The sequence below is a fragment of the Vanellus vanellus genome (genome assembly GCF_965231255.1).
Source record: "Vanellus vanellus genome assembly, chromosome: 19".
In the NCBI taxonomy this organism is placed as follows: Eukaryota; Metazoa; Chordata; class Aves; order Charadriiformes; family Charadriidae; genus Vanellus; species Vanellus vanellus.
The window spans coordinates 12,422,473-12,447,213 of record NC_138924.1 but is presented as its reverse complement, the minus strand read 5'-3'; the positions used below and the strand labels follow the sequence as shown (position 1 = coordinate 12,447,213).

The 24,741-nt window shown below is 54.2% G+C and overlaps 1 protein-coding gene across 1 annotated transcript in view; it reads left to right on the top strand.

Moving 5' to 3' along the window:
* The first annotated feature begins 9,957 nt into the window (after window positions 1–9,957).
* The window catches only part of MNT (MAX network transcriptional repressor), a 45,729-nt gene continuing 30,945 nt past the window's right edge, over window positions 9,958–24,741 (top strand). Inside the window, exon 1 of the mRNA XM_082492888.1 lies at window positions 9,958–10,061. Within this exon, the coding sequence (XP_082349014.1) occupies window positions 9,989–10,061 (73 nt within the window). The 5' untranslated portion in view covers window positions 9,958–9,988. The remainder of the gene's footprint in view (window positions 10,062–24,741) is intronic.

Here is a 24,741-nt window from a genome sequence, read left to right as displayed (position 1 = left end):
AAACCTTTTTTTTATTATGCTCGTTTCTATTTACCATTAGATTTCGGAGCTAATGACTGCCTGCGAGCAGTGCTGCGTGATGAACAGCGCGTGTTTCCAGACCGCTCCGCACACCCGACCCCGCGGCTCGGAGCGAACGGGGCCGCGCCGCCGACGGGGCCGCAGTGCGGAACCCCCCGCGCCGTCGGGGGGACGCGGCCGCCCCGCGGGGGCCGGGGGGGGCGGCGGGGCGCGGGGGGGCGCGGAGCGTGGGCGGGGGGGTCCCTCTGCCGGCGGCTGCGGGCACTGCCGGGCCGGGGCGGGGGGGGCGGTTACGGGCTGAAGAGCGAAAGCCCCCCGAAACACCGCCTGGGGGCGGGGACGGGGGCTCCCCTGCACCCCCCCCCCCGGGCACCGCAGCGTCCATAGAATGGCAGAATGGTTTGGGTTGAAGGGACCTTAAAGATCATCTAGTTCCCCCCTGCCCTGGGCAGGGACACCTCCCCCCAGCCCAGGTTGCTCCCAGCCCCGTCCAACCCGGCCTTGAACACCTCCAGGGATGGGGCATCTGCCACCTCTCTGGGTAACCTGCGCCAGGGGCTCACCGCCCGCACAGTAATGAATTTCTTCCTGATATCTCATCTAAATCTCCCCTCTTTCAGTCTAAAACCATTCCCCCTCGTCCCATCACTCCCCTCCCTGATCAAGAGTCCCTCCCCAGCTCTCCTGGAGCCCCTTTAGGGGCTCTGAGGCTGAACCCCCCCAACTCTCCCAGCCTGTCCTCCCAGCAGAGGGGCTCCAGCCCTCCCAGCATCTCCGGGGCCTCCTCTGGCCCCGCTCCAACAGGTCCATGTCTCTCCTGTGCTGAGGCCCCCGAGCTGGAGGCAGCACTGGGTCTCCCCAGAGCAGAGCAGAGGGGCACAACCTCCCCCTCGCCCTGCTGGCCACGCTGCGGGGGATGCAGCCCAGGATGCCAGTGGCTTTCTGGGCTGCCAGCACAAATTGCCGGCTCATGGTGAGCTTCTCATCAATCAACACCCCCAAGTCCTTCTCCTCAGGGCTGCTCTCAGCCCATTCTCCACCCGGCCTGGATTTGTGTGTGGGATTGCTCCGACCCACGTGCAGGATCCTGCACTTGGCCTTGTTGAACTTAAAGAGGTTTGCACAGGCCCACCTCTCCAGCCTGTCTGTGTCCCTCTGGGTGGCATCCCTTCCCTCCAGGGTGTCAACCACTCCACACAGCTGGTGTCGTCGGCATACTTGTTGAGGATGCCCTCGATCCCACTGTCCATTTCATCAACAAAGATGTTAAACAGCACCAGTCCCAGTACTGACCCAAGGAACGTCACTCATCACTGGTCTCCACTTGGAGATTGAGCTGTTGACCACAACTCTTTGAGTGTGACCACCCAGCCAGTTCCTTATCCACCAAGTGGTCCATCTGTCAAATCCATGTCTCTCCAATTTAGAGACAAGGATGTTGTGCGGGACAGTATCAAATGCTGTGCACAAGTCCAGGTAGATGATGTCACTTGCTCTTCTCTTATCCTGTAACGCTATCATTGAAGGCCACCAAATTTGCCAGACAGGATTTGCCCTTAGTGAAGCCATGTTGGCTGTCACCAATCACCTCCTTGTTTTCCATGCGCCTTTGCATAGTTTCCAGGAGGATCTGCTCCCTGATCTTGCCAGGCACAGAGGTGAGAATGCCCAGCCTGTAGTTCCCTGGGTCTTCCTTTTTTTGCCCCCATCTTTGAAGTCTTGCCGCAGAAGCACCTTTTGCACCAGGGAGATCAGGCCAATATATGTTAACCCTTCTCTTTAGGTTTTGAGGTGCGCTTACGCAGGAGAACATGGTTGGGTTTGGTGCATCAAAATCGCTCTGCAGCTTTCTTCTCCAGAATTCTTTTATTTGGCACAATTTTAACACAGTTAGGAGGTGACTTGAAGCAATGTAGAGGCAAATCCAGTTCTCGGTGGAGAGTACTTGGATTTGTCTGTGTATCTCATAGATGAAATTCTATCATTCTGAGCAGGCATTTTATCACAGGCAATAGTTTGCAGCAGGTTGGGAAGATGTGTTCAGTGTTCACTTCTGAGTCAGCGATTGCTCCCCAAGCCCAGGAGGCTTTAGCACAACATAGTCTATGAACTTTGGCTGGACCTTCCCCCCCCATTTATCAACAATTCCAGAAGCACTTTCTGCAGCTGATTGCGGCCCGTTGCTGCTGCTGCACGGCATTTCCATGTTCTGTCTACACAACAGGTCAGGTTTTTACCTGCTCAGACATCTGCAAAGCTGATATTAACTGCCGTGTGCTTTAGCACAGACCACATCGGGAGTGCAAATCCAGACCTGAACAAATGCTCAGACTGCACAAGTTAAGAGCGCAGGATTTAGCAGTGTGGCCCCAAAAGCCAGCGCTGAGTGTGGTCACTGGGAGCCCAATAAGTATTTCTGAATGCCAGAACGACTCTTCGGTTCAGTTTAGCTGAACCGGTCTCTCTTAGGCACTTCTGTAGCAACGTATGCCATGTACTGCAGAAACAGGACGGTGTAAGGGAGCGTGCAGCCAGGAAGGAATGCACAGTGCTGGTGACGGCACTGTCACGCTGCTGCCGGCCCTCCGGGTGGCTGCCTGCAGATATAAGGCTGATTTGCCAATAATAGAGATTTTACTAATGTGTATTGTATTGCTGTGATTGACACTAACGTATTGTACAGAGCTTTCGTGTCCACAAGAGTGACTGAAAAACAGAGAGCGAAGAAAAGTTACTTTTAATGCTTCTGGAGTGTTAATATTAATATACCTTACAGTCAGAAACTTATAACAACTCTGTCCGTCTGGCTTACCAAAAACACTGGAAGACAGTTGCATTATAAAATGTAAGTAGTTTTCTGGGAGGACACAGAAGGTACTTGTACCCGATGAGTTCCTTAAGGTAGCAGAGAACGCTGTAAGGAGGCCGAGCGCCTGGAAGGTGAATTCAGGCTTCTTCAAAGGAAGAACTAAGCACCGCTTTATACTGGAGGGTGTAAACGGCCACTGGGACAAGTGGCAGTGCTGACTTCTGCTCGTGGTATTTCCAGATGACATCTAGGTATTTTTCAGAAGATACACCTTAGCACAATACAAGCTGTCCTTATGTCATGCCAAAGTTACGGGGCCAGTATGGAGATTACTGGGTGAAACCAGGAGGAATCTGGGGAGGGTCCCAGACCTCGTGAATTCCGTGCTGGAGCTTCCCGGCGCTGCCCGAGGGTGGACGCCCGAGGGTGGATGTCGGGCACTGCTGCGGGGAAGAACAGGGAAGGTTTCAGGCTTATCTGCAGATCTGTGTGAGACCCATACATCACACAAGTCCTGCCTAACCACTCTTCATGATTAAATATTTACAATAAGAATTTATTCATCATTAAAACTGTAAATAAAAGGATTACAGAGAAAGTCAGAATGGTTCAGTCAGGAAAGAGCACTAATTATTTTCACCCTTGTGGGTTTTTCTGCATTCAATACTTGAATTTCAAAATGAAAATATTGAGATAAACTCCCGCTTTCATGTGAGTACAGTTGGTGTAATTTCTTATTCAGTGTGAAGCCCGAAAAAGGAGAATAAACACTCATCTAATCATTTATGTTCAGTCATAATTTGGGCCCTGAGCAACAAAGTATTTAAGCAGACGATAAAACTTGAGGCAGCCAAGTATTCCCACCGACTCCAGAAGGATTATTCAGAGGCCCGAAGTGAGAAGTTGTTTATTCAGAGCAGGGGAAGAGCAGAACAAAGCGAATTCACGTGCACTGGCAGCTGAGCCGCGGTGCCCGAGCTGGGGGGACGGGCCACCAGAGTTTACGATCTGGGGCGCAGAGAGCAGAGCTCAGTCCCCGCACGGCCCCCGGCCTGCCGGGGGCATTCCCTGCCCCGCGGGGTTTTGTAGGATCTAGGATCTATCACTTTGCCTAGTACTGCCCCGGTGACCCAACCTGATGCAAGTGCGTGTGAGCGGGTGGCACAAAATCAGTCACCCAAGTTGTTCATCCAATTTTTATTTCAACATTTACAAAGAGTATGAATACTGAAAATTATTTAACTTTAGAAAGTAATTCAGCTGGGGTTCTAAGAGACATCTGATGTGCTTACATTACCCACGGTGCTCTAGAACCAACTATATTTCAAATGAAATACAAATAATTTTGACTGGGATGTAATTGTTTATCTTGCTAGCAAAAAGCTCCCATTTAGGGATTATTCTTTCTACCAACTGTTGGTTGGAAGCAATATTCCATAAAAGCTCCTCCCTGATGAGAAAAAAAATAGGAGAATAGGTAACTGATGCATGCACACCGGACACTGCTACACGGTGGGATGCTGCGCAACCGTCGGAGGAGCAGCCAGGGCCAGGGGCGAGCGCGGCAGGGAGAGCCGTGGGGAGCACGCTGCTCCCCGGCTGCACCGCGCGGGCGACGGGGGCTCTCCGGGGCGGCAGCACAAGTTTTACAGAACATCCCCGTGCCAGCGGTGTAAACACCCGACAGCTGCTCCAACCACCTCCTGCTCCAGGCGCCTCCCACCAGGAAACGAATGTGAGCAATTTCTGAACTCGGGTGGGGGGAGGAAGTTTTAGCGATGAATGTTGCCAAAAAGCAAAACTTACTGACGGTCACGTGGTGCAAAAATTCTGAGGATGGTTTTGTGTAAGGAGAAGCTGTTTGCTGTACAGGCGGAAAGGAAACAGGCAGAACAAGAGGAAGGAGTCTGCAGCAGTATTGCAGTTATTCTTCCAAACTTCCGCAGCTGAAGTTGTCTTTATGTTTTAAACATCCATCATATCCCCAGTATAGAATACAATGCTTAGGGTGTCAGGAGAACCTTGTGGCGTTTTGTGTATAGGTGGCATTGTAAGATAGTGTCATCCTCAAAATGGCAATTTTTCATCTCCTTTGAAATCTTGTCTTTTTTGGGGAGGGGGAAAGGGGGGGTACAAGGGAAGATAATGGGGCCTGTAACCACTGCTTGTTTTCCCCACACTATCAATAAATTAATATCATGACCATAAGTATATATAAATAAATCTAAACCCTTTCCAACTTTCCATAATGCCACCGATAACCCTGAAAATAGAGAAATGTATTTTACTGAGTACAGTAAGACTTTGCATTTGTTGTGCTATTCAAAATGCTTAAATGTTTTTTTCACAACCCAGCTTCATATTTAAGATGTTATCCAAATTCACCGCTCATAGTGTATAGGAGCAGTTTCATTCACATTCGACTCGATTTTAAACTTACTACAACCAGAATATAGTAGAGATTCATATCTGTACTGTCTGAATATCATCCAATATTACCTAAAGGACTGACTGAACAGGAAATAATAAACAAATTAGTTAAAATGCCCTCAGCATTCCCTCAAAACAGGTAAGAAGACACACCTCTGAACCTATACATGCTTGTAAGGAAACAAAAGCTTTAAATTCTCATAAATTACATCTAATCTGTGAAGAAGATGGAAAAAAACATTAGTCAAAGGATTTGACTGAAAGCTTCAGACCCACAGCTGGAAGCTGAAGAGCCCTCCTGCCCCCCGAGCCGGGCTGGAGGTGGGGAGCTCCCGCAGAGCCCCGGAGCTGCCGCAGAGGAAGGAGCAGTTGCCACCACTGGAGCAGCAGAAGCCGCAGGAGCCGCTCTCCCCGCTGCCGCCTGCAAGCCGTGCCCGCCGGCCGGCTGCTGTCAGGAGTGGCCCGGAGAAGGGAGAGCCACGTAACCCCAAGCAGAGTGCACCAGCCCCGCGGGAGGACAGCTCAGCTTCAGACCGCGCCACTCTCCTTCGCGGCGTCCTCAGCCCCCGACACCCGGTTGCGTTTGGCCGGGGGGCACAGGCAGCCCAGCACGCTCTTCACAGGCGTGGGGTGTAGCGGGGTAGGAATTGGACCTCTCTGTACTTTTAGCACATACGCAAAGTTGTAAAAACTCTCCCTAAGTGCTCGCAAAGTCGATCCAAATAATCTAAGTGTTCTGGTTTATTGCTGTCCCTAGTAAGAGGGTCAAATGATTAAGTGAAAACCTTTCTTAGCATAATCCTCCAGAGGTAGGTGAATACACAGTTGATGGATTTTGGATGTGTTCCCAAGCTGCGGCATCGGTTGGGTCCAAAAACTCTCAATAAATGAATTTAATCAGGAAACGTCGCTCTGATATGAATGTTTAATGGCACTGATTTATACTTTCAGCTGCCAAAGTCAGGAGCTAGCTTAGCAGCCGAGAGCCCACAGAGCTCACGGTTTCAGAACAAACAACTCTCCTTGGAGATTAAAGTGTTGCAGGAGACGTTACCAGACACGCAGAAGGAAAGTTCTGCCTCCGACTAAAGCAGTTAACCCAGCAGAGGAGTCAACTATTCGAAGGCACCTGAATACGTTGCTTTTAAAAGCTGGGTTCTAACACGTATACTCCTGTAGACCGCTGGCTTTCATATTGTCAGTAAGTTCCTCTAATGATTTCGTTTTGTTGTCTTGTTTTTTTAATCTCACCTGCTAAAACCCGAGAGTTTGTAGCAGTTGTGGGAGTGCAGAGGCAGCAGGGCTCCGAGCCGCGCTGTAACGCCGCAGGCGGGTACAGTGGCTCTCTGCGAGGGCACCAGCTCCGGGGTTAAGAGGTGGAGTTTGTAAAGCGAGTTTGATCGCAGAATAGCAATTCCTTCTTAAAAGTGAGGCCACCTGGAAGAGCACTCTGTAAACCTGTGTGGTTTGTAGTGTTACACACAGCGTGAAAGAGCAGAGAGAGGTGGTTGGAGAAAGAATCTGTGGTTTACTGTGCTTACGCACACAGATTCGGTCTACAAAACTGCAGCCCACACCATCAGCTTGGACCGCGCCAAATGTTCATCCCAGCTGTGGATTTCGGCTCTCGCTCCCCTCAGACAGACAGCGTAAGGCACCTTTTTGTCATTGTTGCCTCGTTGTCTGAATGCCCCGCTTTTTGAAGGGCCACGGTGACCAGTCTGACGTCTGAGGTCTGGCAGTCCTGCGATACCCGCAGCACAAACAGCAGGAGTTGCAGGCTGTCCCACCCAAAGCCCTGCTGCTGTTCTTCACCTTTGGTTTGCAAGCTGCCATCCATCCCTGGCTCCTCCGCTACCATCAGACAAACCTGGTTTATGAACGCAACATATACAACACATACAACACACGCGAAATATATCTAAACATGCCCAGGTTACAAAGCGAAGGACTTAGGAAACGCCAGATTAAGTTTGCCCTGGAGTAGCTTTTACTGAGCTCCTTAAGGATATATGCACTGTGTCACTTAAAGAATCGGGGCTGGGTGAAGAAGGGCATTTGTGCTGTTAAAACTCTCATTTACTGCAGAAGTTGTGAGGAGGGGGTTGGGGCGGTCTGCGGGAAGAGAATGGATGGCTGAAGAGCAACTGAGAAGTTCCTTGAAGAATGAAGCCCGTCCCTCCATCAGCTGCAACTGCCCGATGGTACCAGGTGAGTTCCTCCAGTCGGGCTCTCACGCACAGTCCTCATCTACATCTTCCACTCGTGAGTGATGACGATACACTCATTAATGTTGTGAGGTACTCAGATAAGCCAGAGATGAGTTCACGGCAAAGCCCAGGAGAAAACAACCACTTCTGTCTGCAGAGGAAGATGTGAGGAGCGTGCAGTGAGCGTGGCCATCAGCTGCACGCGGAGTGAGGAGGAGACACCGGCCCGACAGGCTGGTGTGGGCGGCGTGGGAGGGGTGAGCCCTTGGAAGCCAGCCCTGAGCGCCACAAACCAGCACGGCCCAGCTCACGAGGGCTTGGTTTTGCCACCTTCAGTGGCCATTCCTCAGCGTAGCTTTTGGTCTGTTAATTCCTTAATTTTTTTAAGTAGAATGAAAATTTTCACATGAATTTTTTTTTTTAAAATCCTGTTCCTTCCATGAGCAGCATTGTTTTTTCTAATCAGTTTCTATTTCCTTTACTTCATTATCTTTCCCCAGCCCAAAAAACTAAGTCAATCAGAGGCAGACACTTAGCATGGAAAATTTCAGTGTGGATAACTGACGTTTAATTTGGTTTTGCAAGCTACTGCAAAAAGGGCCTTACAGAGGAAAACATTAGCCAACTTTGACTGTAGGCAGCACTTTCAGCTCCAGCGAGGTATTTCCAAAGCGCAGCCACTGCGCGTGATGACTTTCTGTGGACGCTTTTCGAAAGGCTCCCTCCTCCTTTGCTTTTGCTCAACAGACCGGGCTCGCCTCCTCCTTCCCGTGCGGCCACCCGGCCCCGCGCCGGGCAGGGGAGAGCCCTGCGCCCCACAACAGCTGGGTGTTATGGTTTGAGAAACCTCTAACAATTTATTGTCATTTAGATGATCATTCTATCACCCGATGGCACCTCCCCACCTGGGAAAGGGAATCGGGAAAAACAAGGAAACCCAGGAGTTGACGTATAAACAGATTTAATAGAGTAAGATTAAATAATTAATGGCACTAAAGAACCAATATTGATCCCCACACCAATACAGCGTATGCAAAGACTACACTCAGCCAATTGGATGAGTAGAAGCTGCGCACTCCCAGCAGAGGACAGCCAACGTGGGACACGGCGAGTGCTGCGGCTTTGGGAGGAAGCTCAGGGCTGCGGCACCGGGGCGAAGAGTTCTCCGCACGGCAGCCGTCAAGGGAGAGAGAGGACGACTCAGCAAACTTTCTAATTTATACTGAATGTGCCGTTCATGGTATGCAGTAATCCTGTTGGCAGCGTGGGTCAAGCGCCCGGGTCTCGCTCCTCCTCATCCCCGCACCCAGCGAGCGCGGAAACACCAAGACCTCGAAACCCGCGCTCCACCGCTGGCCGCAAAGTAAATATTTTCACAAATTCAGACACTCGAGTCCTCTAAAGTGCAGTTTTCCCAAGTATTAGAAAAGAAATGAGTCCTGTGTCGCTCAAACCAGGACTTTGGGAAGAGGTTCTGCCAAAGCGGCGCCGAGTACAGACGGTGGGAAAAGATCCGTCGCGAAACAAACCGCCGGCGGGTCCCCGCGCGGGGGTGCCCGGACCGGGCCCCGGCGGCCCCGCGGCGCTCCGCCCGGGCGCGGCTGTCCCCATGGCGGCCGCGACGGCCGGGCGCTTAGAAAGATAGTTTTATTTTCTTGACTTTCGGGTATTCGGGGAAATACACCCGCGGGAGGTCGGGAACACACGACAGACACGTGCGCTCCGCGCCGGCGGCGGCACCACCACCCACCGCGCCCACCCGCCCCCGCCCCCTCCCCCTCCCCCGCCGCCGCCGCCGCCGCCGCCCGGGCCAACGGCCCCGCTCCGCAGCGGCGCGCCCTGCCGCAACTGACTTTAAAAAAAAAAAAAAAAAAAAAAAAAAAAGCGAATTTCGGTGACCCGCTGAGTGCCGGGAGCGCGGAGCGGCGGCGGGGGCCGGCGGCGGGTGGGGCGCGGCGCGGCGCGGCCCCTTTAAGGCGCGCGGCGGCGGCGCGGGGCGCCCATGTGGAGGTGCTCCATGCCTTGTTGTCCTCCGCGCCCATTGGTCCGCGCCGCGGTGACATATTGTAATGGGCCGCGAGCGCACTGCGGGGGGAGGGTCGCCCGCAAAACGCGGCGGCCGGAGCACCGCGCCGCCGGCCCGGCCCGGCCCCCACCGCGCCCGCCGCCCTCCCGCCTCCGGCACCCGCCCCGGGGCGAGCCGGCGGGCCGCGGCCGCCCCCGCGCAGCCGGCGGGGGCTGTCGGGCCGCCCCCGCAGGGCGGCGGGCCGCCCCGTCCGCCCCGTCCCGTCCCGCCCCATCCCGTCCGGGCGGCGCCCGGTACTCCGCGCCGCGTCTTGCCGCCGCCCGCCGCGTAGTAGCGGGGCCGCGCCAGCGCCCGCCTGTTGTGTTTCTGTTGCCGCCCGCCATCTTGTCGCCAGCGCTGCTGCCGTCGGGGCGAGCCGCGGGGCGGCGCGGCGCCTGCGGCCGGGCCCGCGCGACCGGGGAGGCGGCGGCGGCGGCGGCCGGGGCCCGCGCCATGAGCATCGAGACGCTGCTGGAGGCGGCGCGGTTCCTGGAGTGGCAGGCGCAGCAGCAGCAGACCGCACGTGGTAAGAAGGGGGGGGGGGGGAGGGTGGCGGCCGCGCCGCGCCGGGGCCGCCGCCTGACAGCCCGCGGCCGAGCCGGGGCGGCGGGGGGACGGGGGCGGGGGTGGCGCTGCCGATGCGGGGGCGCTGCCGCCGGGGGCGGCGGGGGAAGCGGGCGGCTGCCGCCGCGCGGGGAAGTGACAGGGCGCGGAGGGGGAGGGGGGGGGTGGAGGGGGGGAGCGCGGCGCCGCCCCGGCGGGGGCTCCCTACGGGCGGGGCGGCCCCGGGGGCCCTCAGCCCCGCTGCCCTGTGCCCGGTGCGCGGGGGGGAGGGGGGGGGGGAGCGCATTGGTCGCCCCCGCCCCGCCCGCGGGCGCGCCGCCGCCGCGCGCTGCGTGTCCCCGCGCGGCGGGCGGGGCGGGGGCGGGGCCGTGCCGCGTGACGCTCCAGGCGCCGCCCGCCACCACGTGCGCGCGGAGCGGCGGCCGCCCCGGCGGGGAGCCCCGCCCCGCCCCGCCCCGGCTGCGGGATCCCCCCCCCCCCCCTCCCCTTCCCCGGCCGGGGGGGGGCAGCGGGGCCCGGCCGGGGCTGCCCCGTCCCGCCGGGCCGCAGTGGCGCCCCCGGGCCCGCTGCCCTCCCCGCGCTCCCGCCGCCCCGGGGGGCAGCAGCCGGCCCTGGTGGGGGGGTGCCGATGCCCGGCGGTGCCGCCGGCTCAGGGAGCGGGAGCCGCCCGGGAGCGGTGCAGCCCGGGCGCGGTGACACGGCGCGTACCTGGGGCGGGCGCGGGGGGCGCAGCGCTGTGCACGTCGCTGGCGGCTGCGGCGGTCGCCCATTGTGTCGGTGATGAGTCATGCCGGAGACGGTCGGTGTTACGGAGCGGGAGAGCGCGGAGACGCGCAGGGCCGAGAGGGTCCCGGAATAACAAACGGAACGGCGGGTTTGGGCACTGCGGCGGCCCGCTCTGCCTCCCGGCACGCCGGCGGGGCGGGAGCCGTCCCCCAGCCCCGAGCAGGGGGTGACAGTGCCCTCCGCCTCCCCCAAGGCTGTGACAGTTCCCCGGGGTCCCGGGCCAGCCCCGCTCAGCGGCTCTTCCCGGTGGCAGCTCTGCGGGTCGCAGGGGGTGGCTGTGCTCCGGGTATAGCGGAGGTTAAACGCTGGAGAACTGGTATTCGGCGGGGTTGGTTATTACGTCGTATGCTGCTGGAAAAGATATTAATTATTATGCAGCTGCCCCATGTTATGAGAACATTTTGTAAATGGATGCAACAAGTGAGGGTTTGGGATGTGTAGGAAGAAGTGTCGACTGCGGGGCAGGAGGGGCAGAAGTGACCTGGTGCGTCGGGTTGGGTAACCTGGGGAGGCAGGCGGCGTTTCCGAGTGAGGTGCGGGCAAGGCAATGCACCAGAAAAAAGGGATCGGGGGGGGCTTTGCCATTTCAAGGATCAGCACGCGAGGGTGCGTGGAGAGGGTGCTGTATGGCAGAGCCCGCTCCCGGGGGGACCTGCCCGGGTGAGCCCCCAGCAGCGCTGCCTCGGCTGCGCCCCGGTGCTGTGCCTTCTGCCACGAGACACGCGGTCACCGTTTCTGCTGCAGCAGACATGGCAGGGCTGGACTGGCTGGTGGAGCAGCAGCGTCAGAGCGTGGCTACTTCGGGGAAGGCGTGAGCACCAGGAAGACATGTGGCATGAGAGGGAGGAGCCCGTCGCTTGAACTTTGGGCAACAGGAAGATGTCAGGGAGAGCACAAGCAGAGAAATAGCTGGGAAAGACTGTTCAGGCAACAATAAAGTGTTATAGATTGGCTTCCTTCCCTTGCCGCCTTCTTCCTCACCTCCCTCTTCAAACGTGTGTTCAGAGGAGCTTTATGGTCTGCATTATCCCCACAGTTACACCCTATAACTCTGGGGGTCCGGTCTGGCCTTAAAATCAATCCAAGTTGGGAACAGCAGTGAAAATGTAGAATAAAACTGCTGGGTCGATAGTCAACAGAGGTGCTGCAGAGTGCTTGGCCTCGGGCGGGAGAGCAGGACGGGAACCTGCCCGGGAGTCCCTGCTAACACCACGGTGAGTGTGGTCTGCGCTCATTCCTTGTGCGTCTGCCCAGCTGGTGCCCAGGCCCCGCTACCAACCTGATGGTAAAATACCGTAAATACTTAGGCTGTTGCTTCTTCAAACCTGGGAACAAAGGAGGAAAAAGTCTTTCGTTCATCCAGATGTTCATCATCCTGTCTTTGTGAGGAAGAAAACTGACAGAAGGAAAAACTAGAGATGTTTAGGAGAAAGGAGAGCAGAATGGCCCTGGGAGGAAAGAGGGTTAAGGTATGGCCGGTCCCCTTCGCCGGGATTCCCGGCGACGTGAAGCACTGCCGTACTTGCACATGAAAACGCAGAGTGTGAGGCATAGCTGCTCGCTCTGCCCACTTCCCAGCTTCCCACTGTGGCTGCTTCCCAGCTGGACAGAGGCTCCCAGCTGGACTGCCTCCGTGGGCGGCTGGTGATTGGGAAGGAGAACTTTCTGACAGGGGGAGATGTGGAAGGATTCCCTGAAAGCAGACAGCAGCTGGATCATCACCTTCTTGGACTCGCCGTGAGCTGAGGCCAGCAGCTTTTGTCACTGTGGTTGAAGGTTACTGGGGTGCAGGTTGCGTAATCTCACGCTTTGGGGAGCAGTGCAGGGAGAGCTCCGTGGGAACCTGAAATGAAATCACGGCCTTCAGGGAGCAGAGTGGTGTCTGCACAGCTGTGAGATTGACACCTGCCCCAACATCTACCCTCTCCTTCCGTGGAGCGCGCGGTGCCACATGTGACACCGGGAGCCCCTGACGCACCGGGAGGGGGCTGGCGGCACAGGCAGGGCAGCGGTGTCCTGGGCGCCCGCCTGCTGCCTCCTGCGGCACGTGCCGCGTTCCGCAGGTCTGCAGGTCAAGCAGTGCTTGACTTTGGCGTTGGGTCCTGCTGTATTCATCGAGGTGCGGGTTTCCATGAGCACACGCGTGGCATCCAGGCACATCCAGAGCTGACGTGAGTGTGCACAACGTCCTGCTTCCCCGGCTGTAACCGATGCCTTTGCTCAGGTCTGCTTTGTTTTCCAGCAGGTGCACACGTGGCTTTTCCTGCTCCTCCCGCCTCTTCCACCGGTGGAAAATTAGGCCATGTAGGCTTTGCTTTTCTTAATTGTCACCAGAACAGTCTTGTTCTGTGCCTTTAGCTCTCTAAGTGCCATTTGTTGCCTTGGGTTTGTTTGGGACGCTGCTTGGGTTTGCCTGTGCGGCTGGGGTGAAGCCCTGCTGCGGACCCTGACCCACCCCGGGGAAACCCAGGCGGCTTTTACCGCCGAGCCTGCCCTGCCGCCAGCCGGTGCATGGCGCTGTCACCTCCGGTGTCCCCAGGTAATCCGGCACTGCCTACAGCGTGGTTCAAACTGTTTACGAGATGCTTACCCAAAAGCCTGTTGAGTATTATATATTACATGTATTAATATTTCAGAGAACGTAATTTCAAATTGCTGAAAAAAGCAGAGTCAAAATACATCAGCTTGAGATGTGCCCGTAAGAATAACAGCTTGACAGAGGATAGCAACGTGGTAGCTTCGCGATGGGGACCTCGCGGGCGAAAGAGACTTCGGTGGTGTGGGGATCCTTGAATTGTGCCATTCGTTCCAAAAGCAGAGTTCAGACTTTGCTAAAATACTTGCTGGAGTTTGGAGGGCGCAGCCCGAGTGGTCGGTTGTTATCTCCCAAGTAAACTGGGAGCAAGTGAAATGCAAGTAACAGGCTAAGTTAGGGGGAATTGTATGCTTATTAATTAAATGACTTCCCAGATACACGTAGGGATTTTTACATCTGTAGAATCCTCACTCCTGATGATGTTTCCACAATATAAATTTTTCTGCTGTTTACTGACTTCAAATAGCATTTTTTGGAGGCTCTTTTCCTTGTACGCTCATTGCACGTCCCAGTTTGACCCTGCGAGTCTGCTTGTGCTGGGCTTTGTGCTGGGCTTGTGTGACTCGGAAATAGTTTCATACAAGTACATATGATGGGTTAATGCAGATACGCAGAGAGATGTAATGAAAATGAAACCTCGGTGGTTTGGCTTGTCATCTGTACTCCTGTTTGTACGCTCAGCAGACCCGTTCTCCTGCAGGATGACAAATGTTATGTAAATGATGATAATAGTAATAACATTATTTGGATCTCATTAATTTTTTGGAAAAAAACCAACAGATTTGGGGGAGCCGAGGGGGATAGTTGATGTTATGCATTTCTTGTTACAATATTAATACCATGGGAATGCAGACAATAACAGACACACCCTGGACAAGCACCATGTTGGCCACATACTTCAGCATTTTTGATTGTTTTGGGAGTCAGGATTTTGAAGCACTCGTGTCTTGTCCACATCTGTGCTTTCGTGCTTCATAATGTTGCTTCTGATAACCCTTTTTTCCTGTAAACAAGTGTCTCACACGCACCTAAATGCGTGTGTTTACACATGCACAAACCCGCAAACTGAGATCCTTTCTCTGTCTGTTCCTTGCCAACTCCAGAGACATTTGACTTGAATTAGAGGGTGGCTGATTTCTTTGAATTCAGGTTAATCCAAGAATGTTTCACGATCTAAGAAAACAAATTTATTTATAATTGCAAGTAATTAATACTTGCTTGCTTAGGGTTTTTCCCATAGATCCTTGTCTAAGACCCGCTCAGCTTGCGCTCTCTGCTGTGCTCGATGCTGCTCAATTATGTTTATAGCCTTTTATGTTTTCGAACGTTGCCAGCAAGGGCGGTGACCCAACAGCGAGCGTAGTCCTGGTCCTTTCCCATCCCATCTGGCTGCCATTTTGGCGCACATCTTAATTGCACGGGATTGATAACGAGGTGTGTGGTGTCCAGCAAGGCCTCCTTTGGCTGCAGTGCCACCCACCTCGTGCTGATGGGTGAGGAGGAGGAGCAGCTCACGCTCAGCATCTGCGTCTCGGCGGGGGCTCGGTGCTGCGCCCAGTGCGGTCCTCCTCTCCTGTCCCTCAGCAGCTCTCGTCAGTGGGATGTGGAGGCGAATCTCCAGGAACCCCGCAGGGCTTTTACGCCAGAGCTGGCCGGTGTCTGGGTGCAGGCAGGTCCTGAGCACCTCTGGGTGCGCGTGGCCATGTCGGCCATCGCTGGCCTGCTGCAGGCAGCGCTTCCACCCGCCTTTCTTCCAGGAGAAGTTAAAGCACCTCCTGATGAATAGTGCAGTGTTTATCCTTTTCCAAAGGCCTTCAGGTCCCCGAGAGCCAATGCTGCAGCCCCGGGGGACGCCAGCGCCGTGGCGGCGGCTGAATTAGCACTGCTGACACGAACGCAAGCTTCACTTTCCACAGTCTGCACCGGGCTGCCGAAACCACAGGACAGCCTGAGAGCGGGCTGGCTTCTGGAAAATAATTGCCTCGCGTCGTCCTGACCTGTCTTGTCCCTCAGGTGCTAGACTAGCTGTTGTGCTCACCTTTCCCTTTCCTTTCAGTCCATTTTTTTCCCTTTGCCATGGGAGCAGGCCCGGTGTAGGCAGGCAGGCCTGCTGGCGCAGGGTGAGGGGGAGGCGCTGGCTGCGGCAGAGGACCCCTTCCAAACCCCCGTTGTCTGCACAGCTCATCTCTCCTGGTGCCCTCAGGTAACTTCTCGCCTCATTTGCTTTGCGAAGCAGCGCTGCGCCGCGGGCCCACAGCAGGGCGGCAAGTTGGGAACCTGCTTTCCTTAACGCCGCTGATGCCTTTTTCTGTACTGTGGGGCACATCAGTTGAATTTTGCGTATAAGATACTGAACTTCCCAAAACCTGACAAAACTGCCTAAACATAGAAACTTTTTAAATCGACGAGAGTTCAGATCCTCAATGGAATCTTGTGGCAGCGAGTCCCACGGTGTAATCATATTCACTATGTGAAAGGGTGTCTTTGTTTTTAACTTGCTGCTTTTCAGGTGTTTGAGACATGTCGTGCTGGGCACTGTGCTCACTGCCCATGCCGCGCGCTCGTCCGGGGGCTCCGCTTCAGGGCAGAGCCGCCCCTCAGCTGCAGTCTGAGGAAGGAAGTAAAACTGTATGTAAGTTGTCCTTCATTTCCCATTGTTATCTCCTCCTGTCTTCTCCACACATACAGGCATATGGGTATGCTTAGAAAGGGAGCGATAATACAAATACAAAATCATGGAATCACAGAATGGTTTGGGTTGGAATGGACCTTAAAGATCACCTTGTTGCACCCCCCTGCCCCGGGCAGGGACACCTCCCCCCAGCCCAGGTTGCTCCCAGCCCTGTCCAACCTGGCCTTGAACACCTCCAGGGATGGGGCATCTGCCACCTCTCTGGCCAACCTGTGTCAGGGGCTCACCACCCGCATAGCAAAGAATTTCTTCCCAATATCTCATCTAAATTGTCCCTCTTCCGGTTTGAAGCCATTCCCCCTCGTCCTATCACTCCATGCCCTTGTAAAAAGTCTCTCCCCAGCTCTCCTGGAGCCCCTTTAGGCACTGGAAGGGGCTCTGAGGTCTCCCCGGAGCCTTCTCTTCTCCAGGCTGAACCTCCCAGCCTGTCCTCCCAGCAGAGGGGCTCCAGCCCCCCCAGCATCTCCGGGGCCTCCTCTGGCCCTGCTCCACCGGGTCCACATCTCTCCTGTGCTGAGGCCCCTGAGCTGGAGGCAATATTCATGGTGGGGTCTCCCCAGAGCACAGCAGAGGGGCACAATTCCCCCCTCGCCCTGCTGGCCACGCTGCGGGGGATGCAGCCCAGGATGCCGGGGACTTTCTGGGCTGCCAGTGCACGTTGTCGGCTCGTGTTGAGCTTCTCATCCACCAACACCCCCAAGTCCTTCTCCTCAGGGCCTCTCTCAGCCCATTCTCCACCCAGCCTGGAGTTGTGTGTGGGATTGCCCTGGCAGGATGCAGCATACAAGGTTTGTGAGCCTGCCTTGCCAAAAAAAAAAAAAAAAAAAGGAAACTTTCTTTCCATTGGCTGATAAATTGTTTCACTAAGGGACATCAAAGCATTTTGTAGTCCTTAGTTGAATTTTGCAGCACTTCTGGAATGTCACAGATGGAAGAGCTGAGGTGGAGGGGTTTGGAGTGCCTCACCTGAAGCTGTGCCTCCATCAGGCAAGAAGTGGAGCTTCCTGGTTCCCAGTCTCCTGTCCAGCTGGATCTGGAGGTTGGAGTGTAGAAAGCCCCAAGACTCGCTGAACATCACAACGTCTCCTGACTGGAAGTTGCCTGTGTTACATTGTAGAGGATGGGATGGGGCTGAATAAGGAGTGTTTTGTCCTGGTCTCGTTGGAGAAGTCCCTGCTCATTGCAGGGGGGCTGGACTAGATGGCCTTCAGAGGTCCTTTCCAACCCAGACTATTTGATGATTCTATGAAATCAGGTCCATCTTATTGCAAATGATACAATTCACTCTACTTGCTAAAGATTCCCTCAGGCTTTCCCTGTCCTACCTTCAGCCTCTGATCTTTTTCATAGCAGCACCTGATAAAGAAAGTTGTTTCCTTTGTGTTTCTGTGCTCAGGGTTGTATGTAGAAGCGTGATGTGTATTTGATGGTACCTCACGAGAACCTACAGGGTGGTGATAACTCTGCAGGAGGTGATGGATGTGCCGTGCGCTAGCATGTGTGTTACGCCCAGTACGCAACACAGATCGTGCTACCAGGAGCTGTACCGAGGCGCTGTTGCTGGTAGTGGGAGTCCCAGTGTCCCTGGGCAGTGTGTTTGTATTTCTGTGTGTAGAAGAGGTGGGGGACAGAGAGACTGTCCGGAGTGACCTCGGCATGGTGGGTCAGCGCCTGGGAGCTGGTTCTGCCCAGGCTAGTGAGGGGTGCCAGGAAGGGGATCAAACTCCACAGTGCTCACTCCCACCTTTCCGAAATCGCCTTGTATGATCAGGACCATCTGAATTTAATTTCCACTGTATGAAATTGTGGTCGCGTTCTTGATTCTGTTTCCTTCATATGCCTATTTAGCTTGTGAGAAGTACATCCTTGCTCAGGAAGTCTCCAGACTGATCTCCCAAGCATTTGTGTGGCTCAAAAGGCAGGAGGTTTTCCCACTGCAGCACAAAACACCCTCTGGTTCAGTCAACCCCTCACATCAGTGCAGTCACGTTACCGTGAGAGAAGGTTTGAGAGGACTTGGCGGCACCTCACGTAGGTCAGTTGGTGATCCGGGCGCTGTCAGGTGCAGAGCAGGCGTCTCCCTCTGGAGAATCTCTTGCTACCTGCTGACAGCTTGCAGCGTTCAAACAAGGCTGTCGCTCTGGTTTTGATTAGCTTTGTTCTCCCTTATTAAAATTACAGTGGCCAAGTGGTAGGATCTTGCTAGCGAGGACACGCTGTAGTTTTAGGTGCGATGTAGATTGAGCTCTTGTCCATTTGCAGTAAGCCGAGAGAACAGAGACCGTACCAGGTATTTTTGATGAGGAATGCATGTTTAGTGTGTGCCTGGACCATCAGCAGATGATGCTGTAGGTTCAAGGTTTTTGTCGTGCAGGTGGACAGACTCGCGGTGATGCCATAATGTGTGCTGGAGGAGATCTGGACTGCTCCGAGAACCTGCTCTTCCTCTCGGGGTACTGGCGTGCTGGCTCTGTGAGTTAACTTTGGGAAGAGCCTATGATGGAGCATGATGCCTGTGAACGCAGAGGTGGCAGGGATAACTGCCCTGGTGCAGCCAATTTGGCTGATGGAGGAAAGCTTCCGACTCACGTGTTCAGAGTGCTTTGATGGGCACATACTCTTGGGTTCTTACCTCCTTTTCTTTTTCAAGTACGGAGGTAGGATTCTGGATGGTAATCTGCACATTTCCATTCATTCCCTTGAGAAGAGAGCTGACCAGTGTGAGCAGCCCCTGAAAGCAGCCCCAGCACAGCCCCGGCATGAAGGTGCAGCAGTGGGCTGCTGTTCTCATCATGGGGATCGAGGAACGTTACGTGAACTGGTGTCGAGCAAATACGCTTACCTAACAGGCTGGTAATTAACCGACAGATCCGGTTTTGCCATGACTCAGTGTGTTACATGAAGTCATTGAACCTGTCTTTGCTTCAGTTCCTGGCGTGTGTAAAATACAAGCTGTGCGCTGTTTGATGTGAAGAAGTTTGTGGGCCGCTCGCATCCCGAGGGTCTGAGACCTGCTTGCGAGCGGTGGATGAAGTGGGGTCTCGGAGTCTCTGCTGTGGGCACCATCAACTGTCTGGGCTTTTTGTTTTGTTTTAAGAGTACACAGTTTGTTTATAATACGATTTATTAAGTTAGCTCATGTTTATCATTCTTTCCTGACTAGTGCATTTAAAGAGCATCACTGCAGTGTTTCAGCAGGCTGCAGTGTGTCACGCTGTCCCAGAAGGGGAGACAGCGGTTTCCTTGTGTGCCTTAGGGCAGGTGGGTTTGGATCCTGCCCATCATCATGGCCGCTTCTTGCTCTGAACTGCGACACAGAAGTGGCTCAACTTGCAAATAACGGCTTATCAGAACGCATTACTTTGTCTCCCTATTTCTTAAAAATGCCAATGCCCAATGGAAAAGCGTTGTGATGGCATCTTGTATAGGAACAGCTCTGCCGGTTGTGTGCCCAGGTGAAGCTCCTCAGGTGGTGGAGCAGAGTCAGTCGTCAGTTGTGTGCTGTTGGTACCGACCCTGCCTGTCAGAGCCGGTGCTCTTCTGCTCTTCGTCCTGAATTCCACGGAAGGGTACAACCAGAGTTTTACGTCAGGCTCTTACCCAGCCTGCCAAGCTTCGGTGCCGCAGCAGAGGCAGCGCGCGGCGGGCTTGGCACCTTCACGGCTTGAAGGCACTGGGGTGGTCTGTGTGTATATAAGGCTGTCGATGATGGTTTCATTCTTTTAGCAGTCTTGATCTGTTTTCTTTTCCTCTGTAGTACTGCTAAACCCTGGCCCTTTATTTCCTTCTTCTGTCTGCTAAGAGTTAGTTGTAACTAAAAAGCAGCTAAAATGACTATCTGGAGCTGATTCAGGGTTTCTGTTAAGCACTGGAATAGCAAATTAAAGCACAATGTAAATTATCCATAGAGATATGAGAAGTTGTTGCTTTGAGAAACGCCTGCCAGGTATTATTTAGTTATGGTTGATTCTCCTATGGGGCTTGTGAGATGATCTACGAGATTTCTTGAGGGTCTTTCTGACCTTCTTTTCTGTGTTCTGGGAGCCACAATGGTTTAGTTGAAGGGAAATACTCACTTCCTCGTAAGCCATCTGTCCCCATAAAGTAGGAATAAAGCGTGTCCGCTTCCTAGATTTTATCAGGCAAGAGGATCATCTTGTCATTTCTCTAGTTTATTTCAGGTTTGGATACTGAGGTCGCTGATTTCCAAGAGTTACCGATAAGCCCGTCATGCTGAAATCACTAATTGTCTGTATTGGTTGGTGCTAAAGAGGGATAGTTTATGTGAAGGCTGATTTTCCTTGCTTTTACAGATATGACATAAATGTGTCATCATCGTCTGGCTGAGAAAATGGAGATTCAAGTATTTTTGTCATTGATAGTGAATGGTGACATCGTCTGCAGATGAGGTATGAAGAGCGTGTGGTGCGCCAGCGCAGTGAGGAGAGCTCGGCAGAGGGAGGGTGAGGAGGGAGCTAGGGTCTCTAAACCCCGAGATGGAAATCCCCGGAGGGCTGGCTTAGCTCTCACTCCTCTGGAGTCTGTCGTGAGATTCTGATTTCTGATTGTTATGGTTTGAGGAAGCCACAGGAACTTATTGTCATTAATGACAATTATTCTCTCACCTGATGACCCCTCCCAATCTGGGAAGGGCAATCGGGGAAAAACCAAGGAAACCCGAGGGTTGAAATATAAACAGATTTAATAGAATAAGACTAGTTAATTAACTAAAGAACCCATATTGATCCCAATACCAATATAAAATATACAAGGGTTATCCTCAGCCTGTTGTATCAGTAGAAGCTGTGCACTCCCAGCAGGGGACAGCCAACGTGGGACACTGCGAGTGCTGCGGCTTCGGGAGGAAGCTCAGGGCTGCGGCACGGGGGCGAGGAGTTCTCCGGATGGCAGCCGTCGAGGGAGAGAGAGGACTCCTCAGCAAACTTTCTAATTGATATTGAGTGTGCCGTTCACAGTATGAACTAACCCTGTTGGCAGCGTGGGTCCAGTGCCCGGGTCTCGCTCCTCATCCTTGCACCTGGAGAGCTCAAAAACATGGACACCCTGAAACCCGCACACCATGGCTATACAGTAAATATTTCACAAATTCAGACACTAGAGTCTTCAAAAAATGCAGTTTTCCCAAACATTAGGAGAGACTTTACTGCAAAGTAAAGTTACTGAAAGAGAAATTAGTCCCGTGTTGCTCAGGCCAGGACGCTAATCGTGAAGCATTCGGGTATCCTTTGTGAGTAGCATGCTTTTAAAACACAATTGAGTCTTTCTTTAAGAATACAATGTTTGTGGCCCGGTCTGTGTTAATAGGAAGGGAAATGGGCTGTCGTGGTAGCAGGCTGAGATCCCGAGGCAGCACTGAGATGAGCAGCAGTTCCGTCGGGAGCCTCGCAGCCGGCTCTGTGCCATGGCCTCACCGGCGAGGGCCGGCCGCGGGCACAGCCGGGAGCCGGCGGGGCTCCGGGAGCAGTGCTGTGTCTCAGGGCTGCCACGTTACTGGCGGGGAAGCGGCGGTGCAGAGGGATGGACGCCAAAGAAAGTGGTTTTAGCAGAGATGGAAGGGGAGAGTTGGGCTTGTGTTGTGCTTTTTTCAACCAAAATTCAGAGGGCTCAGAGAAAGGGGTCACCGTTTCAAAGGGGTCTCGGTCCACCAGGTTGTTTCTAGGTTCTGGAAAGCGCCGGTGGCTGTTTGCTGGCGTAGCCTCTTGTGTCAGCAGCCTTAGGCATGACTCAGAGTTAACGCCTGGCTCAGGCTGAGCGTTGCTGGTCTCCAGTACTGCTGACTCTGTCCTTATCTTCCCTTTCCTGGTTCTTCCGTCCGCAGCCTGGGACCTGCAGAAACAGAAACTACCCTTCAGGCTCCAGCCCGCCCTTCCTCTCAGCGCGGCTGTCCCCCTCCCCGCACGTGGCCGGGCCAGCCTCGGAAGTGGAAGAAGTCTGGAGATTCTTTGTGTCCCCAGCCCTATCCTGGGAGGGGCCAGGAGTGACTCCCGTGCGTGACGCTGCTGCAGGACTGGTGTGAACGAAATCCAGGGCACTCTTCTCCGGGTTCATGGTGTGCAGTTCAGGCTCCCAGGAGCATTGAATGAGTCAGAGAAACACTTCAAACTATTCAGAAAATCGCTGCACAGAACTGCCATTGCCTGACTGTTCGTGGAGTTAGGGGACGTTCTCCCTCTGTGCTGGGGAGGGACCTTTAAACATAGTAGAGGTACGATGCTTGGTTATGCAAAGGCACGCGCCGTTGATAAATTCTGAGTGCTGATAGCGTCCCTAGTACAAAATAGGAGCATTGAAAGGGGCATTGAAATTCCTTAAAGGCGTGCTCACGCAGCGCTCTCGCGGGGTGACTCTGGCAGGAGACTCAGTGACGTACCCTGGCCGCTGCTGGCCCGGGAGGCACGTGCGGTTCTGCCGGCACGGCTGCTGCCTTTGCTGGCAGCACTCGTTGTGATGGATGGGTGGCATTTCCAGGGCAGGCAGGAGGGAGGAGATAAATTTAAACCCAGCAGATTATTAGATAACAAAGCTAAGAGTGCCCGGCACTGTGTATTCCTGGACCGTCAGGGCCCTAAAATAGCACCAGTGCACCGGTCAGGAACGCTGACCCTGTTTCTGTGTCCTCCTGTGACAAGATTTGCTGTTCCGTCCTGCCTCTGCTGGCACTGCTGTCATCCTCCTTGACGGTGTACCGCCCCAGTGGCTTGGCTGGGAAACTGAGGTCCCCGCTCTCGCAGCGTGTGGCCTTTTGGCCGGCGGTGCGGTGTGGGCAGGGTGAGGTTCCTTGTCCTTGATTCAGTCCTCAGCCCCTTTGAGGAGACTGTCAAGAATTGAGTGGAAATTACACATAATTTCGTTGCGTGCCTGCCGGTCCAGCTGTCCCGCTGAGCCCACGAAAGCGCCCCAAGCCTTGCGGGTTTCCCCACACTGCGCTCACAGGAGCTCACATACCGAGTGCAGCGCACGTGGAGGAATGAGCCACGCGTGTGCCGGAGCGTGGGGCGCACTGGCTGCTGCTCATTGTCTGTGTCTGTATCTGTGAAGGAAAGAGGGTGAACTTATTTCATACAGAAAGACAAAGAGCTTTAAGGGGCTTTTTTAAAGCATGTCTGTAGTTTGTTTGCAAGGTGTGAGTACGAAGTGAGCAGGAGGTGGAAGATCTTCATGGCTCGATGGAGGCGTTTCTTTCCTAAGGTGGTGTGTGTGTTGAGAAGAGACGGCGTAGAGACCCTTCAGCCCTCTCACGGGCAGGAGGGGTCGGCAGCGTGGTTCCCGTTTGCCTGTGGATGAGTCAGACACAGAGGACAGTGGATCACTGGTGTCAGATTTTGGCGAGGAAAAAAAAAAAAAAAATTCCTTGAAATAAACTCCTTAGCTCAAGGGAGCTGAAGATTTGCAACACCAAAGGCCTTGTTGGCAGCTTGTCAGCAGCCGGAGGGCTGCACCTGCTTGGTGGAGACATTTACATAAATATTCCTGATCAGTAATGCATGCTTGTAACCTTACTTTCCTGTTCTTTCGGCTTCCCCGGTGAATGAAGATTACTCGCTGTAGGGATGTCACTGCCGGCTCCTGCGCGTGCGCTGGAGAGCGCTGCTGTCACCGCAGACCTCCGCTGCAGGTCTCCTGCCTCAGTCCTCTGCTCGGCTGTCGCGACGTTGCTGCCAGAAGCCATCGCTGGAGTGAGTTCAGCACAGGCAGGTTCTGCTCTCCTCGTCAGACCTCGGGCAGTGCCAGGAGCTTTCATTATCGCCGCCTTTGCTGCTGCCCTCCTCTCGGCACGGTGCCGTTCTACGTCTGGGTGGACGCTGCGCGGTCTCTCGTCCGATGTGTGCCCAGCAGGGGCAGGCGCTGGGTCGGTCCACGGACCGCTCTCCCTCTCCCAGAGGCCGGCTACCTGTGCTGCACCGGCGCTGGCCACGTGGCTGAGCACACATACAGAAAACACAATTAGTCAGCAGGTCACCGGGGCTGAATTTCCTCGTGCGTCCTGTGCCGGGGCCATCGCGTTGGCTCTGGCTGCAAACCAAGCAGCAAAGTGGAGCAAAAGAATTGCAGACAAAGGGCTTTTATTTATTAGTTATTAATGTTGTTCAATTGAAGCAGTCTGAAATCATGGGTAGCTAATACTTATGTTGTTTACATCAGGGGATTCCTGCTGGGGTATTTGCCACCCTGCTCTGCTTTACTTCTTCCTTAAGGAAATGCTGATAATTACCCTGAAATATTTTGAGAAAATACAGAGAAATACTGTGTTCAGAACTGAGCTTCTATTTAAACAACCTCCTGTTTTGGAGTCAGTCAGATCTTGAGAGCTCACTTACCCTCCTGCTTGGCGCTCCAAAGAGTTGAATTAAAATTTTGGATTTGAGTCTTGGGCGACCATGGGGAAAGTACTCTTTGGATGTGAAATCTTGCCAGATCACCGAATTTCACATGGCTCCTTCCCAAGTGCCGCAGGTCGGAACCTGAAGGTGCAGCCCTGGTGCTGGAGCTCCATCCAGGTGTTGCTTTCTGCTCATGTAGGTGCTGGACAGTATTTAGCCCGTCAGC